This window comes from Bos mutus, chromosome 19, assembly GCF_027580195.1.
Source record: "Bos mutus isolate GX-2022 chromosome 19, NWIPB_WYAK_1.1, whole genome shotgun sequence".
NCBI lineage: Eukaryota > Metazoa > Chordata > Mammalia > Artiodactyla > Bovidae > Bos > Bos mutus.
Genome location: NC_091635.1, coordinates 33,228,047 through 33,241,275, shown reverse-complemented (window position 1 = coordinate 33,241,275; position 13,229 = coordinate 33,228,047). Strand labels below are relative to the sequence as shown.

Sequence of the window (13,229 nt, the reverse complement as noted above, 5' to 3'; positions counted from 1 at the left end):
TAATGTTTTTAGACACAGGTTACTTAAGATGGGGGCGGGGGTGGGGGGAGAACACTACTTAAAATTCCAAGGAACTAAGGTTAAGCAGAGATCACAACCAAATATTTAACAGGGACACTCTATATTGATGCTTTTTTTCTGAGTCAGGAGAAGATCCAAAGACAGGCAATTCTTCCCAGCTTGCTTCCTTGATGATCACTGAGTGAGATTTTTATTTATCTTTCCAGGCATCAACTGCTTAGTCCACATATCTGAATCCTCAGATAATTTAATGCAACTCAGTCATTCACTTTATCATATAATACTTTCACATAGATATAAATTCCTGATTCCCATGAATAACATTTCAATTATTAAGTTACAAAATGGCAAGAAAGATTGAGATCGCCACATAAGAAAAAAACTTGAGAAAAGTGTATCACAGGGCTTCACAAATATGAAGCAAAACAGTTAGAATCTTGATATAAAATAATTCTTCCCAGGTTCAAATCTGTTTTGAATCCTTGAATGGTTCAATAACAAGACACCATTTGTGAATGTTCTTTTAAAAAAGCCCAACGAGCCTGTGAGTCAGCACAGATCCTGCCTCTCAGCCGGTGCTAGACCCAAGAGGCTTGCGATACTTGCACTGAATCCACACTCGGTACATTGTCAGTTGTTTTCCTCGATTCACTTGCAACCGGCGATCCACCAGGTTCTGAACCTTTTCCAGTCCAGCAGTAGTGAAAAGTGTGTCCAGTTCATCTAGTTTGGAAAGAGATATTTACATATTTTCCCCTGAATAAAAGGCACCGTGTCTACCACTCCCCATGCTAAATGGTACTCTGTGAGACTGCTGTCCTGCCTCACAGACTTTAAGTGGTTTGGGCAGTATGGTTTACCTACAATCGCAGTAGTGACTTGGTAGCAGCAAGTCCTTGTTTAGGCAGAGGAAGGCAAACCACGTGTGAAAGGTGGCCTGGAACGCACCAGGAAAGCCTTTCTAAGAGTCAGCTGATGGGAAAGAATTTTCTAGGGTTCTACGTACATCTTACAATCATATGCAAAAATTGATGTGTTATGTCAAAGCCATTTGTTTGTTTTTAAGGGGAGAGGTTTCATCACTCACTAAAGGTTCAGCAAAGTACGTGACCTGAAGATGGCCCAGGGACAAAGTATTCATATGGCACCGGTGGAGGTGAAAACTGGCAGCAGGACAAGCAGCTCTGAGTTACACCTGGAACCCAGGGAGCAATGGGTTCACTTAAACTCAGGTGCACCTAAGGTACAACCCAGCTTCGAAGCAGAAACAGCTACAGTGCATTTTTGCAAAATGAGCACGTGTCCTGTTTTGGACAAAGTGATGGAGAGGAAGAGCAGGCAGCAGAAGAACAAGGCAGGGACCAAAGGCTCATATAAGCTGAGCCTACTGAGAGAACACTGAGTAGTTCCAGGTGGCTGGGGGTAGGCTAAGGGGTGGGGAAGGGCAGGGAAGAGGCTGCAAAAGGTAGGCGGGGCCAGATGACGTCACTTCTGAAAGCACACGGAGGAATATGGAAGCTAGTCCTGAGGGCTGTCAGCACAAAGCCAAGTGTTTTTGCGTCGTACCTTGTGTGAAGAAGTACACTCTGGTGCCATCGCCTCTCACATAGAAATTTTCAGACAGACACTGACCTGCAGAGTGATGTGGTAAAGACCAGAGAAACTTTAAAGCACTTCTGTCAATTTCACGGCCAATTAAATGTGCATATCAAGATACCAATTTCTTGGGCAGAGAACAGATCCTTTTCTAAGCTACTCTGGTACTTTGCAGGAATCTGCAGTCTCTCTCCTACAAAGGAATGATGCTTTGGAGAAGAGCAGCTCCAGAAGAATAATCAAACTTCAGTATCAGTGAACACATGTAATTCTCAGCCCCCTATTTTACAGTTCTGCTTCAGGATGAAAATAGCTTGTTTTCTCCCTTCCTCCATTAAATAAATAACACATACACTTTGTTTAAAAACAAAAGCAACTTTTAAGTGGCTTTCTGCCCCTTTAAAAACACATAGTAAAAATTCAAGGAATATAGCTAAGTTTAAGGAAATCTGAGACAGCCACTATTCCCATTTCAGTGACTGTCCTTTTGCATGTCTCTTCACGGTGTCCACATGCACACTCATAAATAGGATCCCATACAAACTGTTTTTTATCAAGGACACACTTCCCCTTCTGCTGCTAAGCCCCCTGACCTTCTCAGTTTAACAACCTGATGTGTAATCAATCCTTCTACACCTTTTGAATGTCAAAGTAATCTTATTTATTTTCCCCTGCTGCTAAGTTGCTTCAGTCGTGTCCGACTCTGTGCGACCCCATAGATGGCAGCCCATCAGGCTCCCCCGTCCCTGGGATTCTCCAGGCAAGAACACTGGAGTGGGTTGCCATTTCCTTCTCCAATGCATGAAAGTGAAAAGTGAAAGTGAGGTCGCTCAGTCGTATCCGACTTTTAGCGACCCCATGGACTGCAGCCTACCAGGCTCCTCTGTCCATGGGTTTTCCAGGCAAGAGTACTGGAGTGGGGTGCCATTGCCTTCTCTGTGCTTTATTTTTCCCTAGCTACTGTTAAACACAGGATTAAGTGCAAAATACCAACCCGCACAATGCTTTTCTCAGTTGGTCACACAGCCAAGTCCACCCTCCACGAGACCAGTGGTATGGGGTCCACCCCATGTGATAACACACATTACCCTATGCAGAGGCAGTCACTTTGTTTCCAAGGTTTTGCTTATTACATACATACTATGTGCTGGTTCCTGAATAAATCCACAGAGGATTGTTGGATTGAATGGATAACACCAAGGTGCTTTTGAAAAAAAAGCCACAACTATTCCTATTTCTGCCTTCCATGGAGGAACATTGCTCTCTCTGAGTCAGCCAGCAATAGGTATCTCCTTGCTGTTTCCATTTTCTTGAAGTTTTGTTTTCGGCCATTTGGATACGCTCTTCAGTAAATCAACTCTAACACACTTCTCATCTGTTTTCCGGGTGGGTCACTGATCTTTTCCCTTATCAATTTGCCAGCAGTCCTATTTGAACAGCATAGATATTAAGTCTTTACTGTTCTATTAACTGAAATATTTGTCCTCAATCTGTCATTTATCTTTTAACTTTTTAATGGCATCTTTTGCCATATCACACTTAAAACATACCACTCTTATCATGTATGAAATGGCTCTCTGTATGGAGCTATATAATTCAAGAGTCTCTATTTTATTCCACTAATTTGTGAGACTATTCTGAGGGCAAAGCCATTGTTTTGATTATAGTGGGGAAAAATACCTTTTTTAAACCGAAGCTGAGCCATGTCATAGCGGCCATAATCTCGCAGAAGCATTATCCCCCCGGGCTTCAGAAGCCTGCTCAGCTTGTTGATAGCATTCTGCATCCTGAAGGGCAGCAGGGAACGAAGATCAGATCTCTTCAAGAACAGAGTCCCCTCCTAACACCCCCACCACCCCCCACAAAAAAGAACAGGTCCCTTTTCTCTGTAGCGTTATTTGGAAAAGCCAGTGAACTTCCCAACACTGACATATCAGCCCTGAAATCTTAGCTCCTGTGCTCTTGTTTCAGTTATAACCTGAGCTCACGCCCAAACCTCTAATGTACCTTCTACTGTCTGCTTACAACTGTGGCTTCTATCCACTGCCTTCAGTATGAAGAGGGCTGCTCCTTCAGTAGGGATCCACTGTGCGGGAAGTTACATGCTCTCGTTCTGGCTCACTTCCCACTCCTCAGGGGAAAGTCATCCCCACGCTGGGCTCCCATGGATCTCTGAGAGGACCCTTGACCACCCAGTGAGGAAACTGCTAGTTGACCCGCCTACCTGCCCACTAGGCTCAAGATCTCTGAATGCAGCCTGTCTATTTCCATCTGTTACATGAGGACTGAATCTCAAGAACTTTACAAGGTGACACAATCTGTATGCAAATGAGTACTCTGGGCAGAGTGCTCTACACTTCCGACTGCATTTTCCATATATAGAGTCTCAGCGTAGGTTTCAGCTTTAACTACTGAAGAAGTATAAATGCTTTGAACTTATAAAAACCACATGAAAGTCTGATTAAATACTGAATAACAAATTTTTTTTTGAATAATGTTTTTAATTTTAATGTTTTGTTTCAGTCCATGTCAGTTTAAAACTCGGTGGCTTCCTTGGTAGCTCAGCAGTAAAGAATCCGCCTGCCAGTGCAAGAGACATGAGGTTGAGCCCTGATTTTGGAAGACCCCACATGCTGCGAAGCATCCAAGCCTACGCGCCTCAACTATTGAGCCTGTGCCTCTTCTAACAAGAGAAGTCACTGCAATTAGAAGCCCGTATACTGCAACTACAGAGTAGTCCCTGCTCTGTGAAACTAGAGAAAAGTGCGAGCAGCAACGAGGACCCAGTACAGCCAATATATAAATAAGTGAAACTATATAAAATTTACAGCATGTAAGCTTCTGCAATTAATGTTTAAAACCATGCCAGGCTGTTTGGGCTGTCTTCCACTGCCCTTATTTCACACTCACAATATTCCTATCAGGTCAAGTGACACAGTGCTATCCTAGAGGAAATGTGGGCTAGAGAAAGTCAATCACACCCCACCCCCCAAAGCACCCCGACTGATGCCGCTTCCTTGAGACAATATTTCAACTTCATTGGGATGACTGGCTGCCTATGTCCAGGAGCCTTTAATGGTATCTTTTAAGGTAAACCAATCCACTTTCCTTTAATCTTGATTTTATGGAATTTTCCTTACTAGAGAAGTTTTCCAAAGAACTTAAATATCAGAAAACACTTGATGAGTTAAGTTTCACTGTATATTTTGTGCTGTTAATAAGCCTGGTTTATTTAAAAAGCCAATAATGAGATGTTCTTGAATAGCTGTGGCATTCACAGTTCTAAGATACCATGCTATGTGATCATTAACAGGAAATTTCTCCACATACCCACTAAGATGACTCCCTCATTCTTTGGAGATGTTAAACCATTATCATAAGAAGAACCAACCACTGCAGTCAACAGGCAGAGGTTTAGATGCTTGGAGTCCAACGTGGACTCCAAGACAAACTTAGAAAAGTGGTTGCCAAGCTTGTATCGCTTAGAATGAAATAGCTTCTTCCTGTCTATCAGAACATTAAAATCATTTTTATTAAGGTTCCAACTCTGAGATCAAGGTCCCTGATCAAAGCTTTGTTTTTGCTATGCTACTGGTTAAGGGACTTAAAACTTACTTGTCTGGAACGATTGCTGAGAGAACAAATATAAGGATGATGACATCAAGACTATTCTCAGGCATTGGGTAACTCTTATCTTCATCACATAGATCATGAACAAAGGCAAAACACCGAGAAGGGTCATATGCCGAATTTGTCTGCAGACAGATGGAAGAGAGGTTAGAAAATGTTCATATAGCCTCAAGAAAAACCATCTTGCTTTAAACATAATCCCTGCTGCTTCCCACCGAGGGAGATAGCTCTTGCCATTACAGCAAACATTGTTACTCTTAGGGTAAGAACCAGGAACAACTCTAGGAGCCTGTGAAATCCAACTTGTATGTTTAAAATGGTACATTCCTGACTCCTTTACTTCTAGTCTTTATTCTGATGAGGAGTCAGATCTGAGGACTGGAAAAAAATGAGGAAGGTAAGTGACCAAAAGGGCAAGGAGAAACCTCATAAGTAGGAAAACAAAACATACTGAAAAAGCATGATTTAAAGCAACTCCCACTACAGCATATTACACAGATCACAGAATTCTCCAGGAAAATCTCTCTCTCCAGATGTGGAAGATTTCACCTACAATTTATTATCATTAAACTAATTTAAAAAGTCTCACTATTCATCAGGCATTGGCCCTTAAGGAGAGTTTCAGAATCTGAAATTCCCTGGTGGTCCAATGGTTAGAACTCAGCACTTCTACTGTCAGGGACTCAGGTTTGATCCCTGGTTGTGAAACTTAGACTCCGCAAGTCGAGTGGCAAGACAAAAACAACAACAAAAAAGCCAACCAGAAATATTGGCGATCCCTGAGCTCCTGTGCTAGGAGCATCATACATGATTGTAATACACATTTTAGGGTAACTTCCCTATCTCTCTCTCTCTCTCCTCTGAAATGTGATTTTGTTTCTCACTGCTGCTACTGCTGAGTTGCTTTAGACATATCTGACTCTGTGCGACCCCATAGACGGCAGCCCACCGGGCTCCCCCATCCCTGGGATTCTCCAAGCAAGAACACTGGAGTGGGTTGCCATTTCCTTCTCCAATGCATGAAAGTGAAGTCGCTCAGTCATGTCCGACTCTTAGCAACCCCATGGACTGCAGCCTACCAGGCTCCCCTGTCCCTGGGATTCTCCAGGCAAGAACACTGGAGTGGGTTGCCATTTCCTTCTCCAATGCATGAAAGTGAAAAGTGAAAGTGAAGTCACTTAGTCGTGTCTGACTGCAGCCCACCAGGCTCCTTCGTCCATGGGATTTTCCAGGCAAGAGTACTGGAGTGGGGTGCATTGCCTTCTCCATGTTCCTCACTGGTCACAGCTAATTAACAGGGCAAGTAGAGGGTCAGCTGAGCTGAGTCAATCAGACTTTCTGGGGACTCTGGAATCAAGACACTGTCATTTAGGTGAGGTTCTGGGAATATCTGAAGAGGGAAGACTTATAAGGGACTGAGAGGGGCAAGTATATTGGGCCATGTATAAAACCAGGAAAAACCTGTCAGAGAAAACCAGCTGCAAAGGCAAAAAGCAAGCAAAAGGCAAATGGGCAATGGGAGGGAAAACACTATGACCTTGAGGGAGGTGCTGTGAAGGGGGTGGCAGCATCTCACCAGTGTGTCTTTGGTACCTGATACTTTGTCAGGGCTGTTTTAGTCCTGGCTACACCATATACCCTTGAGATCTATGACATTCCCTTTAATTAGCTGCGTTTGTCTACAAGTTTCTGTAACTCAATCCTAAATGAAACAATCATTTCATTTCAATCCTTAAAACATGACTTTAGGAAGGTCAAGAGACCTGCCCAAAGTTCCACAGCAGGAAGCAGCAGGTTCCATCATCATGTTTGGCCAATTCCTCTACTCCAGGCTATTTCAGACCACAGCACAATAAGCAAATAGTTAGAGACCTTGATTTTTATGAGGCCCTTTTCCCCTTAAGTCAGTGAAAATTACTGATAGGAGCACTGGACTTACCTGGACCAGTTCTACAGCTGTGGAAGAAAAATCACAACAGTACACAAAGAGGCTTGGGTCACTGAAATGGGCAGGAAAAAAACACAGCAGAGGCATTAGATTACAAACTGGATTATGTCTATTCTCTATACTATGCAGCAGAGTTAAAATATCAAAGGCACCACATGTTAACAAAGTAACAGGTTTAACACTCACTACTTTCCCTGATGACAAAGATAACTTATAGTCAATTAAGTCAAAACAATCCATAAATGGGTAGTGTAGACATCTAATCTCCTGTAACCCAGTTCCCCATAATTGCTGTTACCATTCGAATATAGTAAGAGTTCCAAGAAACAACAATGCATCACTTTTTTCTCTGCTGACATGCTGTTAGACTTTACAACAAACCTTACTTGTTAGTTTGTAGAATTGGGAAGACTGTGTTTCCCACACCACAACCAACCTGTAGACAGAAATCAGAAATGAACTATTAATCACAAAATTCCCAAAGAGTTAATTCCCTAAAGTAAATAAATAATCAACAATAAACAATTTGTCTTACTGTATTAGGAAAGGTGTAGTGACCAGAGCTAGAGTAATCATGACATTCCCTGCCCGTGACCTCAGGAACCCTTAAAGAGGTAGCCACAGTAGACGAGAATATGGGCTTTTATTAGCAGCATGGGACCTGGTCTGGGAAAAAGAGCATGGGCCGCTTTTACTTTTTGAGTTTGGGCAAATGGTCCTGTAAACAGAGTCTTTTCTTACTGAGCTCCACTATACCATTACTGGAAAAATGTTTCTAGGAGACTGGATTGAAAAAGTCATGAGGTGAACCACTGCAACACGGTCCTAAGTTCAGTGCTGGGTGTGGTAATAATGAAAATAGCACCATTTACTAAGAGCTTACTATGTATCAGACACTATCCTCAGCCATTATATATACATTATCTCAATTAACCCCGTAATAACTATGAGGCAGAAGTCCCACTCCGCTTGGGGAGGATCAGGGACCAACACAAAGTCATGCCAGAGAACTCAGTCCCAAAACTAATCAGCTTCTGGTGGGGTGTGTAGTCACTTTTGTGAATAGTCACTTTACAGTGCACACTTTTCTTCTTCAGGCCTAGCCGAGCCTCTACCACACATACAGACTGAGAAGACAAAAAATCTCCACACCTGAAAAGCAGACACCATCCTAACTAACCTCTCCATCTCATAACTGTATCAGAAGTAACAGAAGCTGTCTTCTGACCTGGGACTCTCTACTAGATGGCAGGGTTAGCAGGACACTACAACTTTTGGACAGAATATAATGTTCCCAGGTAGCACCTCAGGTGATCTATCTTTGTTTGTCATGACCAAGGCATCTGGTCTGCAACTAGGACATTTCAAAAGCTCAAAAATGCAGGTGATTCCAGGCCAACATAAAGGAGGTAAGTCTAGTCAGCTTCATCATCAGAAGTTACTTTGGGGCTCATCCTCTCTAGTGCCACCCTCTGTGCATAAGACAGCCTCGCTAACCCCACTGCCAGGACAATAAAGGGAGGTTACCTCAAGTATTCGGTAGGTGGCGGAGGATCCAGGAAACTCATTAGCACAGATTTCCAGGTGATGGAGTTTCTGAGTTACACTCTCTTCCGTAAGAGGTGGCTGTGTCTTATCTCCAAGGCTAACAGAAGAACAACTGAGCTGTTCTTCTATTGTTAAACCAGGTCCATCCTCACCGCTTCTATAGTATTCATATACTTCACTCCTCTTATTCTCTGAGAGCAAATTCTTCAAGTGATTTTGGCTAGGTGCCAGCTCTGGGAATTCAGTAAAAAGCCAATGTCTATCCTTGAAAAACCCGTTTTCATGGATTTTGTAGAAGTTGTTCCAATATTTGTTGGCATTAATCTCATAATCAGCTGTAAATATTTAAGAAAGAATTTTAAGAACCATCTCTCAGTTTTATTTGTATACAATATAAATTACCACCCTGCTTCATCAAATTTTATACCAAAAGTTATACTCAAGTAGAACCTCAGTCTCAGAGCTGGTGGTCATTTGGTCCTATCACACTTGAATTTGCTCTGTATCTTTCCTTCCAGGGAGTTCAACTTCTGCCAGAAAACTTACTACCTATCAATTCTCCTCCCACATCTTTAGATGGCTCTTAACTATTAGAAAATTCTAATATTAAGCAAAAAATATGTCTAATCATTTCTGGTCAAAAGATCCTACTCTCTCTCATACAGAACAGCTCTTTCGTATTTGAGGGTAATTATTTCCCTTTTTAAAACCTCTTTTACAAGCTAAATGCCCCAGGTTCTTCAGTTATTCCCCACGTGAAGTCAATGGTTATAGTACAGGTATGATACTCTATCTTCTTTACATTATATTCCTATGTCTGTGGTTCTTTAGTGTGGAGCCCAGAAATGAATTCACTACTAACAGATACCAAGCATGGAAACAGAAAATGATGACAAGAGGAAAAGTGTTTCGATGAGAAGATCTGATGATAGAGGACAGGACAGACTAAAGTATGGACTGTTTAAAAGAAACCTGTGTTGTTGAAGGTGATCAAGGCAGTCCTAGATTTCAGTTTTACTTTTTATTTTTGAGATAACACTGGCTTATAACTAGATTTTAGCTTTCTGCTCTTTGCCAATACAGGGCCTTGACTAGTGTAGTAGAACAAGAAAAACCTCAGAAATTGGATCTCAATTCCACCACTACTAACTAAACTGCTTACCTCTGGGCAAGGCACTTAATGTCCTGAAGTCCAAGTTTCTTTAACTGTAAAAAGAGGATATTGGACTATATGATTTTCAAAATCCCTCTCAACCTTAATTTGGTTTGATGTAGTCTTTGTCAAACTATGTAAGGTTAATATTCCATAACTGGACTCTTCTACTTGTTCAGAACTATTTCTGTGGGTACTACTCTGCAATTTCTAGTGCCACCTTCAACTGTCACTTAGAACACAGGCCCAACTAGTCCTAGTTTTACTAACTAGGTGTATTTTTCAGTGAAATCATCCACCTCTTCAGAAGAGGCCTCTTTTCCTTTGCCCAGACTTATTTCCACTCTGATTCATCCATCTTTCCTTTGCAGAAGCTGTACCACCTCATAGCCACCACACAAGGAAAAGACACATAACTCACGATTCATTAGCCAGCCGCCCCCCACCCCCCATTATTTAGAATCTGATCACTTGAATCCAGCTGTAATGGCAACATTTCCTCTGGCAAAATGTAATGACAATAGAAAGTATATCCTCCAAGACAATCATGTTGCCACAGGTCAGTCATATTGATATGGGTCTAGTCAACATAATTAAAGACTTAAGTCACTAGAAAATGCTATCGAGATACAGTTATCCTCTTCCAAACAACAAATCAAAACCAAAACACCCTTTATGCCCTAACAAGATCTCAAGGCACAGCCCTTTCCCAGCCTTGCCCAACCCCTCCCCTTCTCGTTCTATCCCAGAGTTCTGTATCAGACTAGTAACAAAGACTCTCGGGGCCTCGGTTCTCTGGCCTCTCCGGAGAGCACGTCCAGCAGTACGCAGGCTGTCAATATCACTGAGGGTCCACCCGGGCGCACCTTGCTTCTCCTGGCACACCCGCTGAGTGCTGTTCTCCTGGACTTTCCTTTCTGCCTCCGCGGCCTGCTCCTCCGACCACTCCACGTTGTCCCTGGGAAAATTAAATGGGCAGCTTAGGCGCCTCAGGTTTTCGCCGCGGGCAGCGAGTCGCTGGCCCCGCAGCGCCTCCTCCGTGGGAGGAGAGTGCCAAGAGTAGGCCCGCAGGACTCTGGTCGGCGGTCAGGGCCTTCTCAGAGTGCTCTGCGGCGCTGGGACTGAGGGCGAAGGGCAGGCCGGGCGAAGGGTAGGGCACTTACCAGGCATTGTGGTGAAAGACGCGAGCGGGGTCGCTCAGAAACCGGCTCCCGAACTGCTGCCTCTTCCCGCAGACGGCCGCAGGATCGCCTTCAGGGAAGGAGCAGTCCATGACACCGGAACCGGAAACACCTACTTTCCCCTCACGCGTGAACGCTCTGCAGGCCACACCCCTTTCGGAAATCGCCGGGTCTGGGCGGGAAAACACGGAGGCCGGGTGGGGCAGTCATGAGTCCCCCGTTGAGGCGGCGTTCGGGCTCTTCCTGGTGGGACGGAGCTATTTGGGAAGGAGACTCAGCGGGTTTTCGCCCCAGAGTCGTTAGTCCTTCAACAGGCGGGCGAGAAAGTGGTAGACGTTCCACTTGAGCCTCCTTTTAATTCTAGGATGCTTTAACAAGTTCCCAGTTTGTCTTAAGGAAGAATTTTGAATCACTTTAATAATTAGATAATTACCTAGCTTTACTGTAGAGCAATGGCCAAAATAATTGAGAAAAATAGCAAGCAGGGTGAGGAAATAGGGCAATTTTCCAGCTTTTCACGGTGTGGAAAAGGAAAGAAAAAAGTGTGTGTTTTATGTGCGTGTTTTGTGTATCCCCACACCGTTTTTCTGGAGAAGGATATGAAATGAATTTCGAGAACACGAAGTTTAACTGTCAAATCAAATATCCAAGGACAAGTTTAAAAGTGTAACCCCACCACCTAACTTTTTAAATTATCCATATGAAAGCTTATTTGTACAATCAGAATTGTAATACATACACATATATAGTTATATTAATACATTTTCAGCCTTACATTTGTTTTGATAATTGCTACAAACTTACAAAAGAAGAAAGTATGCTGTCAATATAAGATAAAGTTAATTGAGAAGATTTCCAGAAGAGGGATGACTACCATTTGCAAGAAGAGAAGGGATTAGCTATTTAAGTATATAGTTCTAGGTTTAACACACTGGTAACCAGTGATAGCTTATTGCTGAATCTTTCCATGGTGGTGGTGGTGGTTTAGTCGCTAAGTCGTGTCTCACTCTTTTGTGACCACATGGGCTGTAGCCCACCAGGCTCTTCTGTCAGTGGGATTTTCCAGGCAAGAATACTGGAGTGGGTAGCCATTCCCTTTTCAAGGGGATCTTCCCCATCCACGGATTGAACCTGAGTCTGCGTTGCAGGAGGATTCTTTACCAACTCGAGCCACCAGGGAAACCTAAGTCTTTCCATTGGCAAAACCAAAGGGAGCGATGATTCCATAACTTTCCCACCAAAAAAAAAAAAAAAGGAAACAAACCCTAAGTCACAAATAAAAATACAGGACTGAATAAAAAAGATGATAGTAAAGAACTTGTTTTATTTGGAAACAATATTGTTTTGCCATTCTCATGGTCTTTTGAAACATTTTGAACAAAAGCTCCTTTCCAAAAAGCAAGTACAAGAATTTTTATCTTTTCTCAAGGTTGGTTGTTTGTAGATAAGGTGGTTGGTTCATGTTTATTCTTGATATCTTGTTCTGTCATCTACAGGTTTCTTTCTCTCTCCCCACACCGAAAGATTTGTGGTGCCGGTCAACAGTCCTATTGCATATTTTCTTCCAGATAGCTCACCCTGTCTTCACTTGAAGTTACTAGCTATATTAGTTCCAATTAGAGTCATTTAAAGTGTCAAGCAAGTTGGGCCTTTAAATAAGATGTGACAAAGTATCCTAATTTTAACTTTTATTACAATTATCTTTGGTTGGCCTGTAAAACTCATTTTTCTCCATCTTTTGAAGCACCCACAATAATATTTCAGAAGGAATTTGGAAGACGTCTGTGAGTCCTTGGTGGTATCAGGCTGTAGAGTCAGCAAGAACTACCTTTCAGAGGAGCTAAGGGTCCCTCTGCTGGTGAGTAATGAGAATTCTCCCAGCTTAGTGGGTGGCAGGGGTTCAAAGCAGGGAAAGATTGAGAAATTTCATTCTGGATTATGGCCTTGAGTGTTAACCCTGGACTGAGGTAGTTAATTGTTTCAGGCTTTTCTTTCAGTTCCACTCAGTGGAAGGTTCTGGGCTGTGTAAGCATGTGCTCTGGAACTGAAGACTGGTGAAGGGAACCTACTGTCCTAATTTGCTCTCTTTAACGTTTCATAGACCCTGGACAGCCTTTGTAGCAGTCCTATATATTGAATAAGTTGGTTTAAC

The 13,229-nt window shown here is 42.8% G+C and overlaps 1 protein-coding gene across 2 annotated transcripts; it reads right to left on the bottom strand.

The window, feature by feature from the left end:
- Window positions 1-404: 404 nt before the first annotated feature.
- METTL2A (methyltransferase 2A, tRNA N3-cytidine) lies at window positions 405-11,181 on the bottom strand. Of its 2 annotated transcripts, XM_005905334.2 has the most exons (9): window positions 11,060-11,181; window positions 10,763-10,854; window positions 8,723-9,078; window positions 7,582-7,631; window positions 7,187-7,247; window positions 5,233-5,372; window positions 3,298-3,404; window positions 1,588-1,653; window positions 405-744 (listed from the first exon to the last, which is right to left on the bottom strand). In XM_005905334.2, the coding sequence occupies exons 1-9, from the start codon at window positions 11,167-11,169 to the stop codon at window positions 590-592; spliced, it is 1,137 nt and encodes a 378-aa protein (XP_005905396.1). In that variant the 5' UTR covers window positions 11,170-11,181; the 3' UTR covers window positions 405-589. The 2 variants fall into 2 exon arrangements, with proteins under 2 accessions (XP_005905396.1, XP_070246123.1); XM_070390022.1 differs by lacking the exons at window positions 405-744; window positions 1,588-1,653 and adding an exon at window positions 1,660-3,044.
- Between the last annotated feature and the right edge of the window lie 2,048 nt (window positions 11,182-13,229).